Source organism: Betta splendens, chromosome 6 (assembly GCF_900634795.4).
Source record: "Betta splendens chromosome 6, fBetSpl5.4, whole genome shotgun sequence".
Taxonomy (NCBI): domain Eukaryota; kingdom Metazoa; phylum Chordata; class Actinopteri; order Anabantiformes; family Osphronemidae; genus Betta; species Betta splendens.
This window is the reverse complement of record NC_040886.2, coordinates 13,540,723-13,558,346: the sequence shown is the minus strand read 5'-3', so window position 1 is coordinate 13,558,346 and position 17,624 is coordinate 13,540,723. Positions and strand designations below refer to the sequence as shown.

Below are 17,624 nucleotides of genomic sequence, written 5' to 3'. Positions count from 1 at the left end.
ATTATAACTGAATCATAGCCATATTACTCATTGGTTTTATTTTTTCCAGGAATTGATCTTATGTTTATGTTTGTTTGCTTTTGGTTGGTCAATACACACAATGGTATTTTTTAGCAGTCAGGTCCATGCAAATACAAAACCTTTCTAATGCCTGTTTGGTATAAGGTTGAAGGTCATCAGCGCCTCAGTCGACCTCCAGGGTCAGTGGGGAGTGACCTGTCCAAGTGAGGAGCTCCAGCCAATCAGCGCAGACCCGGTTGCCCCTCTGCTCAGCGTTCCCATGGCCTTGTGATATTCATCACATGTTAATGGCCTTAACCCTATTGTTGTTGGCCAAAGCACCTAACCTTTAGCCATGTGGAGCCCAGCGGTAGGCTCGGCCTCCACACCACAGCATCTGGCAACGTGAGCCGACACGTTTTACAAAGCTATACGATAACATGTCTTCTGTTTAGTTACGGCAATAGAAGAATAGACATGTTGCCACCATTACTAGTGAAATCAGAAGTCATCTTGAGAGACTCTGAGAGGGAAGAAAATTTGTGTCTATGTTCATGAATTAACAACTTTTTTCTAATAAATAAAATTCAATGTAATATATTAATACAAAGGTGTGTGTATGTGTTTCTCCTGATTTTAAAGTAATTGATAAAGTAATCTCAAAATGTAAACTATTCAGTAAATACATTATGGGATGCTATTAATGTGACAGTTGGTTTTAAGGCGTGAATTATAGCTATGAGGCTTTACGTGATTAAATCAATAGTTAGCTCTAATCAATACATAATTACACTTCTCTCTCCTCATTTGATTGGATATTGAAGTGAGGAGGTGCATGTTCCTGTCAGTCGCCCTAAAAAAGCACAACAAACAACATTATGGAGAATAGTTATGTACAGTTAACATCTTTAGCAAGGTGTAACTTGTTTTCAGAGTGTGATGTCTATGTTTACTTCCAGTGGGCTGGCGTTTTGCTGATGCAGCAGAACTGATCTCACAGCTGGAGCCCATTGTGTTGATACTGAATGAAGGCCGGGAGATGGGAGGGTCATTGTCAAAAGGCACAGTCACTGGATCAATATCTGAATTCATTAGACAGCTGACTTGCAGCTATCAATATCTCCTCATAATGTCCAAGTTCCGAGCAGATGCTACACAGTATGACCTTATTGCCAACGGCGCTTTTATTCATGTTGTCTACTTTTATTGGACTCAATATGTGAAAAAACATCCTGCGTATCCTTTTGTAGTTTGATAAAAAATGTTGCTGGGGTTGTACAGTAGCGTATGAGCCAGTCAGGCATAGACATGCATGGGCCTTTTTTATTTTGTATAGTGTGTTAGCAGTTTGGCTGAATCAAGTCAAAATTCTCATCTTGTTGAACATGAAGGGTAAAACTCCTGCACTGATACACAAACTATTCCCTCCTTTAGGCCCAAAATCTGAAAAAGAACTGAAACAAAGAAAGAAAGAGATAAATCTCAGGAACAGAGGGTCCTTGTACGAGCGCAGACCTACAAAATGTCTATAAGTACCTTAAACACAGAGAGAAATATTTATAAAATTAACTAAAAACGTGTATTAATAAATGCACATGTAGGATGAGGAACCTGTACATTTTAGAATATTATTTATGTTTTCTAAATGATTCTTTACATGTGCATGTAAAACACAGGTATATACATTTGTTTTGACTTCCTCCCCGGACCCTACTTTGAGTCCCATGCGCGTGCTGCTGACCTGTTGTCGACTGCGCATGCCCAGGGGGGCGGGGGGACGTCCCCCCTGCTCCCCGGTAGAGCCGTTGGTCCTCCGCGGTGCACAGAAGTGATTTTGGGGTGAAGGGACAACACCAGGAGCGCGTGGAGGTGGGAAATGACACGACAATGCGGATAAATGGCGAAGTTTAAGATGAAAGTCCACCAGCACTGGGTGCTTTTTGTTTTGTTTCTTCATTTATCAAGTAAGTGTCTGACTTTTGTGTGTTATTGATGGTTAGTGAAGCGACCAGATGTGATCGGACTGTAACGTAGCAAAACGTTAAATTTGTAACTGTGTGCTGATATAAGCCAAGGAGAATATTTAATTTCCTCGAACTCTGTATTCCTAGTTTATTAACGATGGTTCCGTGTCATCATTATGTGTTTGTCACAAACTTCATGTCTGTTTGTCGTACAGGCTGTAAAAATATACTAATGGCTAATAAACGATGCTGCAAAACATATTCTTTGAGAAAGATAAACAGTGTTTTGTTGCACAGACATCACACATTACGTATTATTATTAATATCAACTTATGGACTGCACATCTAATGGTCTTCAAACCTGTATTTAAACAATATGCAGCAATATTTTAGAGCTTTTCCTTTAACACCAGTATAACTGTACTTTTTAGTCTTCCAACAGTTATAAGCAATAAAGTCTCCTTTTGTTTTTCCCTAGGTGTTTTATGTTTCAGTGAGTTGTCCTTCATCACGGAGCCCAGTGATGTTACTGTTCTACCAAAGGGTTCAGCTACCTTGGACTGTCAGGCTCATGGGCAGCCCCCGGTCACCATCAAGTGGCTCAAAAATGGACACCGCTTGGCCGAAAGTGAACACATGCAGTTTCTGCCCAACGGCTCCTTGTACATACCAAAGATAAAGCATGCCAAGGAAGGTTCCGATGAGGGATTCTACCAGTGCCTCTCGCAGAACAAATATGGAGCTATCCTAAGCCAAAGATCACGTCTGACTATCGCAAGTACGTATGGAGCTCAAGGCAAAGGAGGTTACCTGCTTTATCTTCACTGTTTTTCACTGTTGGGGCCAATTTGAGGATGGGTTAAACGTGTGGATAATAATCGCCTTGTGGTGTCAGCATGCAGGCATCCAAATGGCAAGTTCATGGGTTATTAACCTGGAGATGGAAAGCAGATGTATCCCACTCCTCTCCTTTTTTACAGAGGATAAACTTCTAAGGTCTAGGTTTCCATGTTGCTGGAAGTCGTTTAGAGTTGGCCATGCTTGAGTTTAAAGCTGTCAGTCCAGTTATGGGATCATTTTAAGAGACAGTTAAAGATAAATGGAGAGTCAATCTGAAAGCTCATAAATAGTCAGTGAATAGGCAGCCCCACTGCTAAGAACTACACTGTATTTTACCTGATTTACGTAGCAGTGCCACATGTACACATGTGCAGAGCTCAGGAAACACTGCCTAAAGTTAAAAAGGAGCTTTCTCTAGCATGCTAGTGCTGCATTGCCACTACACAGTGGCTGTGTGTAATTGCTGAATGGTCTGCTACACAGAGGAATCCCTGAAAGGCCATTTGCCTTTTAGCCTTTGTTTGGAGTGCCCCTGACTGCCTCAGAAGAAAAGGCTAAATGTTGAGGGCATTTGTTTGTCCACATATCAGTGGACAGGGCAGCTGTGTCTATTCACTGGCCCTGGTCTACCGTGGACCGTTTTCACAGATCTTAGAATGGATATGCCATCATTGGTGTCATGGAAACAGCATGACGCTAACATAGAAATAAACTATATTATATTTACACCAGCCCCAATGCTGACACTAAGACTACAATGTTTTTATTATTTATACTTTAAGGTACATGTACATACATTTATATAAAAAAATCAAATTTGAAAATATACACGTAAATGTAAAAATATAGAAAACAAATCTTTTTGAAGTGAACAATCACCTAATTTCTCAAATAATATTGTGGAAGTTGTTGTCACTCTAGCCAACCAAAAAATGACCATGAAACCCCTCAAAAGTCAAGTTTAGCCTGACGTCCAGCCTTTGTCAGTGAAAGGGTTAAAGGGTTTTGGTCAGCTGTAGGCGGGGAGTGGAGGTTGGGCCTCCCTTCTGTCCAGAGGTCCCCAGGGGTCAGGGGTCAGCAGAGAAAGGCTTTGTGATGTCACGGGCCCGCTACGGCAGGGCTGTCCCGCTGTTCTTCTCTCCTCTTTCTCAGCCCTATTCTCTGAATCCAACCCTCTGTTGCCCTGTCAAGCAGAGCCCTTTTGTTAAAAAAAGGCTAGTTTGTCATGTGAATGAACAGGTCTCAGACGCAGCAGCAAGTAGTTTTCATCCTCTCAAAACACGTTTCTATGAAGGAAGTGTTGTCTCTTTTAGTTGCAGTGGTTTGTGACGAGTTTCATCATCTCATGGATTTCAAGACAGTATGGGTCCAATATGTGTCAGTATTTATAAGAATAATAATCCATTATATTCACAGCCAATATATTTATTTGGCAGTGAATATAAACAGTATAGAATTAACAAGATTCTCTGTGCAAAAATAGTGAACTGTCTGAGTTCTAGTCTGGGCTAAAATTGAATAGACAGAGGGTAAGACTCAAGTTGACCTCTTTAGAGAAACCTTTGTGCTGTTTGACCTAGACATTGATTTGATCTTTACAACACAGGCAGCCAAATTAGTTGATCAGCCTGTGTCCTCCACATCCAGCTGAACATCTCAGAACCTAGTGGTGAAGATAGTTATCACAGATGAGAGTAAACAACATTAACATCAACCAGGCATCTACTTAAGCAGTCAGCTATGTTGTGTTGTGTTGTGTTGACTTAATGGGTGGATGAGTCTAGACTTCTTAACATTGGCCTTACGAAAACGATTAAAGGTCATTTGGCAATACTCATAACACACTGCTAGCTTTGATATTTCATATTATTTGTAGAACACTGATGAAATCAGGGTCTTAATTAAAGGATTGCTCTTTAATTTAAATCTCCCAAAGAGCAAGGTTTAAAAGTGGGGCTTTAGTGGAAGTATAGAGTATTGATCTTCCTTAACGTGATATTGACTACTTCCTTCCTTTCAGTGGGGGGGAGGGAGAAAGTTATCACTTTAATTAATGAAGGTCATTGACAATATCTGACAGCGTATTCATCACACTGGATGATGCTTATTTGTGGTGATGACTGAAAGACCTTTGATTATAATGTGACTCAGCGAACTGTGCAAAACTCTTCAGTTGTTAAAAAATATTTCACGTATGGATACATAATGTGCATTCATAACATTAGGTTCAGTAGTGTGTAGTGTGTCATCTGTGACCATTACAAGAGTGTGTTTTATCTTTTAGCTTTGTTTAAGGTGTTTTCCACTCCTATTAGCTTACACTCCTTATACAAAGTGAATTGATTAGTGTTATCTATACAATGCATCGTTCACTGTCATTGTTCAATTGATCCATTGATTGGGTGAGCTGGCCTATACAGAATCATCTGCCCAAAAGCTGGTGGTGTCTTACAGAGATCAATACATAGAATCAGGTGGCATCCATCACAGTCAATGCTTTAAATGCATGATATGTTTTAAGTGGAAGAAAAAAAATACACATTTTAGTAGGTTTTACATAAATCTGTGTAATAATTAAGTAAACTATAAAATTCAGTTGGTTTTCCTAAAACAACCAATTCTCAATTACATTACAATTATAGTAAATATGATGAATATGTTTACCTTTAGTCAATATTTCATTTTTTGCACAGGTATTTCCGATTTTGTGCTGCACCCTGTGCCTTTGGTGGTGACTGAGGGTTCGGTGGCTCGGTTTTCCTGTGTGGTCACCTCCAGTCCTCCCGCTACAATCACCTGGGAAGTCAACCAAAGAACAGTACCCCTACAGACAGAGAGGTACACAACTTTAATATGAGTAATGTATATTTCAAAATGAAACATGATGGCAACAAAACTAAGATTAAATAAATGACTAGGAAAATCATTCACACTAGATTGAAAATTGCTGCCAAAAGGAACAGTGCTAACCTCACTTGTGTGTTTGTAGAATTACAGTTTTGCCAAATGGAGTCCTTCAAATATACAACGTAAATGCGGACGACGCTGGACAGTATCGATGTGTAGCAACTAACATCGGCAGCCTTGTAAAGAGTAGAGAAGCCATGCTGACAGTTAACCAAGGTACTGCATCTGACTAAACCGCCATCCTACTCATTAAATCAATATTAGTTAGGATATGATTTTAATAATCCTCCACTTTTTTGCATTTAAGCAACTTCTTTTTTTATGTTTTATTTTACTTATGAAGGTGCAGGCCTCCAACGACGTCAGAGGCCCAGAATCATTGCTCAACCTCAAAATGTAACAGTTTCTCAACACCAGACTGTGGTGCTGGAGTGTGTGGCCACGGGCAATCCCTGGCCCATCATCTCCTGGAGCCGTGCTGACAGTAAACCTATTGATGTGTACAATGCCAAAGTCCTGGGCAACGGGAACCTGGTTATTACTGATGTAAGCTCCAAACACAGTGGAATCTACCTCTGCAGGGCGACCACCCCTGGAACCCGCAACTACACTGTCGCCGCAGCCAATGTCACAGTTCTAGGTAAGCGTCGGCTAAACCTCTTCTGTTTTATATGCTATATCACAGAAAATAAGTACATTGTAAGCAATAGACTGAGTTTTCAATGGTCTTCTCTCATGCTGTGGTTTCAGTGCCACCATCCATCATCGATAGGCCTGAGAGCCAGACCCGTCCAAGAGCAGGTACTGCTCGGTTTATGTGCCAAGCAGAGGGAGTGCCCCCACCCCGCATTAGATGGTTGAAGAATGGACAAGAGGTCCATTTAAATGGAAGGATTAAAATGTACAACAGGTAGACGCAAATCTTGAACACGATGAAGTTCTCTTTGTTCACTATATGATGCGCAGTGTCTGATTGATTCTGATGATTCTGATTTGTATTGTTTATTGTTGCTTTGCAGTAAATTGGTGATAACCCAGATCATTCCTGAGGATGATGCCATTTATCAGTGCATGGCAGAGAATGAACAGGGTTCTGTGCTGTCCTTGGCACGTCTGATTGTTGTCATGTCCGAGGACAGACCCAGTGCACCGAGAAATATCCATGCTGAGACCATCTCCAGCTCGGCCATCTTACTGGCCTGGGAGAGGCCTCTGTACAACGCAGACAAAGTCATTGCCTACTCCATCCATTACATGAAGGCTGAAGGTGAGACCGAGAGGAACAACCAGCGTGTTGTGTTTCAGGTTTTGCATTTGAGTAAAAATAGGTTGTGCAGGGATAAAGGTGTGAAAAGAGGCAAGCAACCGTCAGCTACAATAAGTAATCACACTCTCCCACATGCGATCAGTTTTCTTTAGGAAAGGCCATCTGCTGTTGCTACACAGGGCAGAGGTCAAGGAGGACTGAGAATGGCAACTTCACTGACACAGGCTTAGCTCGCTTTTGTCTACCCAAAGCTCCTGCTGCATTCAGTTAAAGGGACAGCAACCCTTAATACTACTACTACACAGTCACTCTAGTAATGCAGAGATTTAGTCAGTACTTTTCTGTAAACACACTTGGATGTTAAATCTGCCTGGAATATGGTTTATTTTATAGAAATAAGTGACCGGCAGAGACTGAAGGCATTTAGCCATTCATATCACTGTTTAGATGGGACTTGCTTGTCAATCTTTCCCAGAATTCTCTTCGCTCTTGTATAACTTTAACTTCCTTCTTTCGTCCGTCAGGACTAAATAATGAAGAGTACCAAGTTGTTATTGGCAACGACACAACCAGTTACATCATTGATGACCTCGAGTCAGCTCGGAACTACAGCTTTTACGTTGTGGCTTACATGCCAATGGGAGCCAGTCGTATGTCAGACCAAGTCAGTCAGCACACCCTGGAAGATGGTAAGCAGAAAACTGATATCCTCACAATGTCTTGTAATACGTCTATAAATCTGTAGAACTCCATCACTGTCCGATTGGCCAATCATACTGTATGTGTGCTGCCCCTGTCTTTCCACAGTGCCTTTGCGTACTCCAGAGCTGAGTCTAACCAGCCACAGCTCCACCGACATTCAGGTGAGCTGGCAGCCTCTGCCAGCGAAGGTGAGCCGTGGCCGCGTGTCTGCATATAGACTGTCATATCGAACCGCCGCCGACAACACCGTCACCTCTGTGGAGCTGCTTCAGAACAGCACTGAATATCTGCTGGAAGGGATGCAGCCCGACACCATCTACCTGCTCCGCATGGCTGCAGCCACGCGTGTGGGCTGGTGTGAGCCTTCAGCATGGACGTCACACCGTACACCTAAGACCTACAGCCACAAAGGTGAACCAGTAGAAGGAAAAGGTTGAGATTTAGCAGGAGGGTAACCTGAAATATGAATCTAACATGGTTGTGATGATATTTATGTTTTTCTATTCAATGCACTCATTATGTTTGATTGCTTGGTATAAAACTCATTAAGCTAAGGATTTCTTTTGCAAGACAGGCTTAAGCTACAGCCGTAAAACAAGTAATAGATGCCATAGACGAATCAAATGATGTTGATGGTGAACTAGAACTGGGCTTTCTTAACGCATGTGTTCTTAAAGCATTCTCCCATAGTTGTTGTGTGGGTTACCCAGGACCCTTTGCCCTAAGCTGTCAGTGAGTCGCCTCAGTCAAGGGTCATAAAGAGAGGGCCTCAGGCATCTATGTGAGATAAAGGAATAGCCTCTTTTCACGGTCTGCTGTGTTGGGGGAGGCTGTTTGACCACCAAGGCAGGATTTATTGTTGCTATCAGTCGGTCAGTGTTACTTCAATGCTATCTGCATGTTAAAAGTAATGTTCTTCCATCAGTCATAAAATAAGTACTTTCAGTCAAGGTCGGGCTTAAAATTTGTAGTGTAAAAGGACTTTACTCAGCAGCTGCTGGTTAGTTTATCCTCCGCTTTCTCCACCCAGTGTGCTGATGTTTGTTGCTGCTCAGGGGTCTAGTCTTCCTTTGCTCATACCTCCTGTGTTGTTTCTTTCTCCCCAGTGCCTTCAGCCCCCATTCTTCAACTTGAGCCGCTTAACTGCACCTCCATTGTGGCCCGCTGGCAGACCCCCATAGACTCTGTGACTGTCCAGGGTTACAGGCTGTGTTACCATGAGGAAGGCCAACCAGAGCAGCCCAGCATCCAGGTGCAGGCTCAGACCTATACTTACACCATCAGTGGCCTTGGTAAGTCATACACTATCTGATTGCCTTTCTATCCTACAGCCCTCCTACTGGCGGTGATGACCAAATGAGTCTTTGTCAGTTCCCAGTTTAATTCATTGGCCAGTTAGGTGCTATATTTGCATTTTCACCCTCTGTCCTAATCAATATGTGCTGACCTTTTTCCAGCTGCCCTCTTTAGTCTAGCTGTGGTATTGTGTGAGATCAGGCTACCAGGGTGAGAGGTTAGGGTGCAGATGTCCCTCTCATCGTTTCCCATCAGGCTGCTTGCATAATTGCCCTTGGCCATTGTGATGTGTCTGTGGCCAGACACTGGTCACCTCCACCCTTTAGCTGGACAGTGGAACACCCAAAACCCCCTTGGGAGTGGCCAGAACTGGACGGAGCCATTAACCTCTTGCCATGAGACAGTCTTCAGTCTTGAAGACCCTGCCCCCACTGGTCATCTGCTGTCCATGTTGATAAAGCCCACTAACATATATGCTATTTAAACCAGCATCAAAACCTTTAACTTATTCATTTTGTCTGATGTGAATTTTCAGTCACAATTAAATTCTAACTCAGTTCGCTCCTCAAAATGTAAACAACAATAATTAAATCATATGATTTGATTTGAGAAAAAAAATATATATATATAAAATTAAAAAAAATAATAGGAATTCTGTGCTTCCAGCACTAGTATTTGCACAACCCCCTGTAATTGTTTTGGTTTGCCATTACATCAGAGATGTCAAAATAACCTTTTTGGAGCAGCGTTTCAGCAAGTTTAAGGCTGTAAGACAAGGCCAGTTTCAAGAACGTGAAAGGGGAAACAAAAGGGCCCCAGCTCCTATCCCACGGTCCTGCACCCAGATTCCTTCTGTTCTATTTTGGCCTGACCTGGTGACCCCAGTCAACCCCCCTCCGCCCCAGTCCCATGGGCCTCGGATCTCAGCAGCTGAATGTCCCCCTGGCCCAGCCCCCGCAGGAGGCCTGGACACCCCACCTTCGCTGGTCAATACCCATAGGCTGACCTTTCACACTGGGAGCATAAAACTAATCTTAACACCCTCTAAAATGTCCTGATTTAGGAGCTGAAGCAGTTTCAGGTTTTAAGTTAAAACATGGATTTGATTGCATATTTTCAAGTTAAAACCTGTGACCCCTACAACTCAGTGAGGTTTGTGATGTGTTCAGCCAGTTCCTGGTTAAGCAGTTGCTATTCTACCTCTAAAAATTAGTCTTTAAGTATGTAATATTGCTTTTTTAGGTTTTGGAAATATTAAACAAGAGCATTAGTTTTAGCAGAAAATTATGCTTATTTCTCTTCCAGATCCAAGAAGAAAGTATCATGTGAAGATTCTGGCCCTTAATCAAAATGGAGAGGGTTATCAGACAGACCAAACCGTTAGTACTCCAGGATGTGTGTGTAAGTACATTTTTCCACTCACTTAAATTAATGATTAATATACAGATTGAGACATGTTTTGAAAAGATGTGCTGTCTTTGCATCATTCAGCTGCTAGAGACCAACCGGCAGCAGCCCTTCCACCTCCAGATCATGTGACTGTGTCGGCCAACAATTCATCTACGGTATCCCTACAGTGGAGTTGTCCCGCTTTCCCTTCCCGAAAGGCTGTTAGCTATACGGTTCGCTGTACACCCGTGGGCACCCACAACGCCTCAGCCATACGCTACCTACAAACGTAAGCTGGAAACCAAAACACTGCACCACAACTCACTGCTTTACCTGCTTAATGGAAAACAAGTTATGTATAGGATGTTACTGTTCATAGTTAGTAGTTATTCATTTATGCTGATTGTGACTGCCTGTTTAATACATGCATCAGGGCTAAGCTTTCTCTAAGCATACACATGATGGATAGAGGATAACCTGTATTACTATGTGCTGCTGTACATGTCTGATATATAAGAATGTTATTTGTCAACAGTACCAAACAGAGTGTGTTGGTGCAAAGTTTGCTTCCAAACACTCGCTATGAGTTTGTTGTGCGTCTCCACGTGGACCAGATGTCAAGTCCCTGGAGTTCTGTTGTTTACCAGCAGACCCTCCCAGCAGGTGAGACAGTGGACAGCTTGTGTATTTGTGTATACATTTTGCAATGCATTTCTCAGCAAGTGGATATTATGTATTATGTATGTATTATTAATGTGGATGCACTGTGTACAGCACCTAGCCATCCACCTGCTGGAGTGAGAGTAACCCTGATCGAGGATGACACTGCTCTGGTGTCCTGGAGGGAGCCCACCGAGCCCAATGTGGTAGTTACACACTATACCATCATGTATGCGTCTCAGAAAGCCTGGATAGAGGGACGCTGGCAAATACTGCAGCGGGAGGGTAAGTATCTGTGACATCTCCGTTGCAATGGATTTTATGATATAAGCTTAAAATCAGATCACAACTAAAATAGTAAAAGCCACGAGTTGTTTCCATGGCTTGCCTGTTTGACTGTACCGTACTTTACAGGAACTCATACAATGGCCCTTCTGGAGAAGCTGGAGGCAGGGAACGTCTATCTGGTGAAGATATCTGCCTCCAACCAGGTCGGTGATGGACCCTTCTCTAACATTGTGGAGCTGGTGTTGAAGCGTGGGAATGTGCACCGCAGCAAGAACCCCAGGCACTCAGACAGCTTCCCAGACACAACAGGTAGGCCTTGTCATACGTACACCACTGAGCTCTTCTCATACTAGAGTTAGATCCTGGGGTAGACCCTGTAGTTTCAACGCCAGAGAGGATTTACGATCTTAATAAAAGAGGTCTATGTGAAGAAAATAGAATAAGAAACAGAAAGTCTTGTAAACCATGCTAATGCAGTGTCCTCAAAGTAAATAGATTTATATGTTTAATATATGTTGTTTGTGTATCTATTTGGACACCATACACAAATTATCTCTTGTCTCCTGTAAAAGTATCTTATTTGTAATTATTGCCAAGCTGAAACTGTGTTGTTTGTCTTTCAGTGTTCTCTGATGGTCTCTATCACATAGACCAGAGGTCGATGACTGGGATCATTGTTGGTGTGAGCATTGCCTTGGCTTGCATTGTTATGTGTGCCTTGATCCTCATCAGTAAGGGCAGACCGAGGTACTGATTGTTATCATCTAGTGTAATTCAGTACAGTAAGTCAATGAGTTTCTTTGGCACGTGTTCACATTATCTTTCTCTTTGTACGATAACAGAAAATCCTCCAGTCACAAAGTCGTGACTGTAGGAGCTGGTGAAGGTCCTCATGCCCTACCCAGCGAACGCCACACAGAGAACGTCGAGGCCCTTATTCCCATGATAGTTGATCACTACTTAGATCCAAAGGTGAGACGTTAACTGAGACACTAAAGACTGCTTGCTTCTCAAATAGAATGTTTAATGATAAAAATAACACCGAATTATTTTTTTTCCACTTGTTTTAGGGTGGATCCAATATGGTTATTAATAGTGCCGGTCCAGTCAGCAGAAAGAATCAAAGCACATGGCTCTTTTTTAGGAGTGAGACTGGGAATTCAGCTGAAAGCGATGTGAGTGGTCTGATGCTATTCTGGTCAATCAAGTGGGTTTTTTTTTAATAAGCTGTCTTTATATCTTAAGATCTGTCATCTTTTCATATCTACTCAGGTTGAGAGAAGAGCCAGCTTGTACGAGGCTGGCAAAACCGTTCTGAGATACGACGAGCATTTAGGCGCAGCACCTCTGCCCCCTTCGTCTCGAGAGATCATCTATGGGCCGCTTCACTTGGAGAGCTCTCACACTAGTGAGGGCAGCCAAGAGACAGGAGACTCTGGACACTATTCCAACGAAGACAGCAACAAAGAGATGAGCAGCACCTCAACTACCCCCAGCTCCAGGCCAGAATCTTTTGGATCCGATGATGGCGCCACTGTCACTGGGGTGAAGCCGTTTTTTGGAGTGGAAAATGAGGAGATGCTGAGCCATCCTCTTGGTCACTGCTCCACCTTAGAATGTTCCCACCCAGCCCTGCACACGTCCCAAGCGACCGTTTGCTAACGTCACCTGGTCCGCGTCTGCTTTCTAGCAGCTGAAGAGAAGTCACTTCTACCTCATTGGCTTCCTGAGTTGAGCCCTTCAGTCATTTCCTGGAGGATGAGGGATCAGGAAACCAGCTGCTGTGAGGGGGGAGATGTGCCTTTGCTTTGGATTTACCTCAGGATTTTATATTATTTTCTTTTTTTACAACTTTCTACCTGTTTGTCTGTGTTTGGCAGAGTCTGTCCTAAACCAAAGCTCACCCATGATGAATGTTAAAACAAATGTTAAAAATGTGATATATTTAATTTCTTTCCACTGGAGGGGAGGGTGCAGTTGAGTCCTTTTTCTACCTCAGTGTTCTTTGTTTTATACATTACTACCTCCTTTTCACAACACATGGTGCAGTATCATCTCAGACTCAGGGGACATGGTGGCATGGCCATGTTTTGGTGTGACGATGTAGAGGTCCTCACTTTTTCATCCCTCAATTCCCTTTTTTACATTGTTTCTGAATGATGTATGTTGTTAAACGAAAAAGTGCATTAGTTCTTGTCTAACTATTTGAGCTTTATCACACCATATTATTTGGCATTCTCAGTGCACTGAACTCAAAGCTTTAATAATGCCTTATTATTACAAGGGCTGCTTTACTATAAATAGTGAGATCCAAAGAAGAAAGAATATTCACAAAGAGATTTTAATGATACAGTAGATATTATAAAGCTGGTAAAATGTAGTCGATGAATGGTGCATTTGCCAAATATTCTCTTTTCCAATGATGTAAATGTCTCTTAAAATGGTGGTGAAAGCTTTTCTCAATGTAAATCTTCTTGATGCTTTATTCTGGTAAAAGCTTTAGCACAGGTCGCCCAAGCTTGTGCTCCATTTGCCTTCAAGACCATTGCTAGATGCAGCGGTGATGCCGATGCTATTATCCAAAGAGTTGTCTGCTTCCTCAGATGGGTATGGCTTTTCATTCAGTCCGTCATTGGTACAGTGAGATGGAGATTTTTGACACAAGACCAAAGATCCAGTGTGTCCTGTCGGTGATAGATGATGTTAATTATTCTTTATTTCATCTTTTACCATTCACCAAATGTCTGTATAGGGAAGAGTATGTTTGATTTCCCTGTAACATTTCCAGTCCAGGTGTGACAATGAAGGATTGTGACTATCATAATGGAACCCTATGTGTGAAGAGCAACATAATCAACTTTTATATCTTTGTAATACAAATAATTCTAACCAAAGAAACTTGAAGTCTCTGTTATTTAGTGATTTTCTTTGGTTTTCATTTACATTATTTGCATATAAATGTGATATAATTTCCGGTGGTTTTGATTGCTAAAAGGCATTTTTACATAGGTCTTTTTTATGCTTGAGCTGTTCAAAATGGTTTTGCTGTTTTTTTTATTACAATAGAATTTCACCCAAATGATACTTAGCTTACATTAAAAATTGTAATTTTAAGCATAGTATTGTAAACAAACAATTTTATTGTGAAATCATACATTAATAATGCTGGTTTCAAATTCAGTTGTTGTTTATGTAATGCATTGATATAACATTTGAAAACCACACCAATTTGCTGACCTAACTCATGCATTGAATGTAGATTTAGAGCATAGACTTAACTGTTGTTATTTAAGTTATGGCTTTCTGTTATTTCTGCTTTTAAAATACAAATTACATTATTTTAATTCAAAGTCGGCAACATAACAAATTATTTTTGGAGTTGGAATGTTGCAACAGACTTTTTGATACTCTCAAGGTTTGCAAATACTAGAAAATAAAATTGCTCTTGGAAAAATGAATGTTGCGTTGTCCTTGTCCTACTGGATTAAAACATACATACATATATACAGTAACATACATAAATACAATTAAAAGTACCAATTGTTTTGTACAAAATTGCGGCACTAATGCGCCGGGTTTCCAAATGTCTGCGGTGACTTCTGTCGGACCTGAGGTGCATGTGTGAGAGCTGTCCAGCAGGGGGCGGTAGGTCTTCAACAGCGGCTTCAACTGCGCAGTTACAACAACACCGAAGAAGTGACGGGGCGCTCTTGTTTTTGTCAGCCTCGCACGCAGCTCCTCTGCTGCGAAAATGCGCATTGAAAAGTGTTATTTCTGCTCGGGGCCCGTGTACCCCGGGCACGGGGTGATGTTTGTGCGGAACGACTGCAAGGTAAGCTGTCATATATTTTCCTGTTATTGGTGTGACTTTATCAGAAATCCGGCTTTGACGGTCAGTAATGGCCCGTTAGCTACGTGGTCAATGCTAGCTCGCTAACATAACGTGCTGGCTTCGCTCACGTGGGACTAGTCAGGCCTTCAATAATCGACAACCAATCCGCGATTAATGGCTTTGAGTTAAAAACATACACTGTAAAAGCCTCCATTTGTTAATCGTTGTGTCTAAGCTGCTTTTTACATCTGGATGAAATAGTTGGCGAACGTGGCCATTTAAACAGGGCCCTGTTTTAACCAATGGAGTAACTGCGCCCCCTGAAGGTGTAAATATATTACAGTACACACGTACATGTTAAGTACACAGATTATTATTATAGATACGTATTATTAAGAGACAGGTTATTTGTGCATTTTTAAGATAAGATCAGATTTCTAAATTGTGGTATTTCTGATGTAGGCTCTGTACTTCCACAAACCCAAATCATCTGTAGGATCACCTGTTAATGTTGTATTTAATTATTTTGTAGACTTTCAGATTCTGCAAATCGAAATGCCACAAGAACTTTAAGAAGAAGCGCAATCCAAGAAAGGCAAGATGGGCCAAAGCATTCAGAAAGGCATCAGGAAAGGAGTTGACAGTGGTGAGCTAATTATCTATAGAATAATATCTGGGTCTGTTTGGTTTACTTTTGTTATTACTTGTCCAACAAAACATGTTGATTTTTCAGGATAACTCTCTGGAGTTTGAGAAACGCAGAAACATTCCTGTTAAATATAACAGGCAGCTGTGGGACAAGACAGGTATGCTATAAATTAAATTTTTCTCACCACATATAATTGTAACGTTTGAACAGGCGAATAATGTTTTACAATTCTCCTCTGTAGTGGAAGCAATGAAGAGGGTGGAGGAAATCAAACGAAAACGACAGGCAAGATTTATAATGAACAGGTGAGCCACTTATTGGGTTTTCTGCATTTGGCTGCTGCTGTGTAATGTTCAATATAACCAACCATATGTTATTTAGAGATTTAGAAAAATGCTGTTTGCCTCCTATTTATTGGTGTCTTCATTGTAGATTAAAGAAGGGCAAAGAGTTAGAAAAGGAAGAGGTCATCAGCGACGTAAAAAGAAATATTCACCTTATCAAAGCACCACATGCAGGTAACGATTAATTAGAATTACTTAATAATCAAAGTTTTTGATTTGGTGTCAAGTCTGTAACTTTCTTTCTTATTATTTTAAATATGTTTATTTTCACAGGAAAGGCCAAACTACTGGAAGACAAAATGGTGCAGAAGTTACAAGAGGACGTCGACATGGTGGATGACGACAATTAACATTGTGCTTAGGAGTTTCCTTTTGGGACATGAAGCTCAACAGCAAGTTGACCTTGTGTTTATATTGTACTTTTGTTCTGGAATTAAAATTCTAGATGGCAGATGATGGACACAGTAATGCTTCTAGTTTTAAATAGCTGTTAAGGAACTAAAAGCATTAACTTAAATATCTGCTTTCAAACATTGTGTTCATACATCTTCAAAGCTTAAAGATGTCAGTACAAAAGCATCTTTATGTAACATACAGTACCACGTCTCCCAATCTGTGGGAGCTGTGTCTGTTAGAAAATTCCCTTTATCCTGTTGCCTAATGTATGTTTTTACAGTACTACAAACATGTCTTTCAAAAAAAATAAATTACATAAAAAAATAGCTTTGTCTTTTATTTTGAGGTACTGGAGTGGTTTTGACAAAACAAAGACTGTGTCATGACAAAGAGAGAGTGCAGAAATTGCTGGTATTGGTATGGAATGTTATTATATTCAACCAGATTAACTTGTTTTCTCACCAACCTTTAGCTAGATGACTTTGATTTATGCGTCTGCTATCATAAAAGACAAGATGAAAAGCACTTGTGTATTAAACTAAAAGTTATACAGGTAAAAAAAATGAACTGAGGTTAAATCAAGTTATAAGTTCCAATCTTGAGTAAAATTGAGCTACTGTGAACTTTTTATTTTTTTTTTACATTTTCATTGCTGTAATTCATTGAAATGTTAAACAATTTCTTTTATTGCAATCTTGATTATAACGAACAGATATCAAATTGACAGCTTACAAGAGACAATTATGAACATTGTACAGAAAATAAAAAATTAAATTTTGCTGAAACATACATCAAAGAAAAAATAAGAAATTGTTCAAAATGTATACCGTCGGGTCCAGATTGAGCATTTAAGTTAAAAGAAAAGTTATATTGCATTGGAAATTTATTTATAGGGGCTAATTGTTTCCTGGGATTCTTGTTTTGTATTATTTAATAGATTTAATATAGTTATCTATGCCAACGTTGAAAGATTCGAATGATGGCAGGATCTTACAAAATTTGTATCTGTGTATGTGGACCTTTCCCATTAAAATATAAATTTGTTGTAATTTATAGTTGTTGGTAGTATAATATAAAACAATATCAAGT

At 40.8% G+C, this 17,624-nt stretch overlaps 2 protein-coding genes across 2 annotated transcripts; both read left to right on the top strand.

Annotated features, from left to right (window-relative positions):
• Nucleotides 1-1,767: 1,767 nt before the first annotated feature.
• prtgb (protogenin homolog b (Gallus gallus)) lies at nucleotides 1,768-14,759 on the top strand. The gene is made up of 19 exons (XM_029154181.3): nucleotides 1,768-1,964; nucleotides 2,444-2,743; nucleotides 5,499-5,643; nucleotides 5,795-5,928; nucleotides 6,056-6,352; nucleotides 6,463-6,622; nucleotides 6,732-6,979; nucleotides 7,504-7,668; nucleotides 7,787-8,092; nucleotides 8,788-8,973; nucleotides 10,283-10,378; nucleotides 10,469-10,655; nucleotides 10,902-11,029; nucleotides 11,141-11,311; nucleotides 11,441-11,623; nucleotides 11,938-12,061; nucleotides 12,157-12,286; nucleotides 12,385-12,489; nucleotides 12,587-14,759. The coding sequence occupies exons 1-19, from the start codon at nucleotides 1,898-1,900 to the stop codon at nucleotides 12,974-12,976; spliced, it is 3,522 nt and encodes a 1,173-aa protein (XP_029010014.1). The 5' UTR covers nucleotides 1,768-1,897; the 3' UTR covers nucleotides 12,977-14,759.
• Nucleotides 14,760-14,985: 226 nt separating this feature from the next.
• On the top strand, nucleotides 14,986-16,861 carry rsl24d1 (ribosomal L24 domain containing 1). The gene is made up of 6 exons (XM_029154245.3): nucleotides 14,986-15,146; nucleotides 15,679-15,792; nucleotides 15,880-15,952; nucleotides 16,037-16,100; nucleotides 16,228-16,313; nucleotides 16,413-16,861. Exons 1-6 carry the CDS (start codon nucleotides 15,066-15,068, stop codon nucleotides 16,487-16,489), a joined length of 495 nt encoding a protein of 164 aa, XP_029010078.1. The 5' UTR covers nucleotides 14,986-15,065; the 3' UTR covers nucleotides 16,490-16,861.
• The last annotated feature ends 763 nt before the right edge of the window (nucleotides 16,862-17,624 follow it).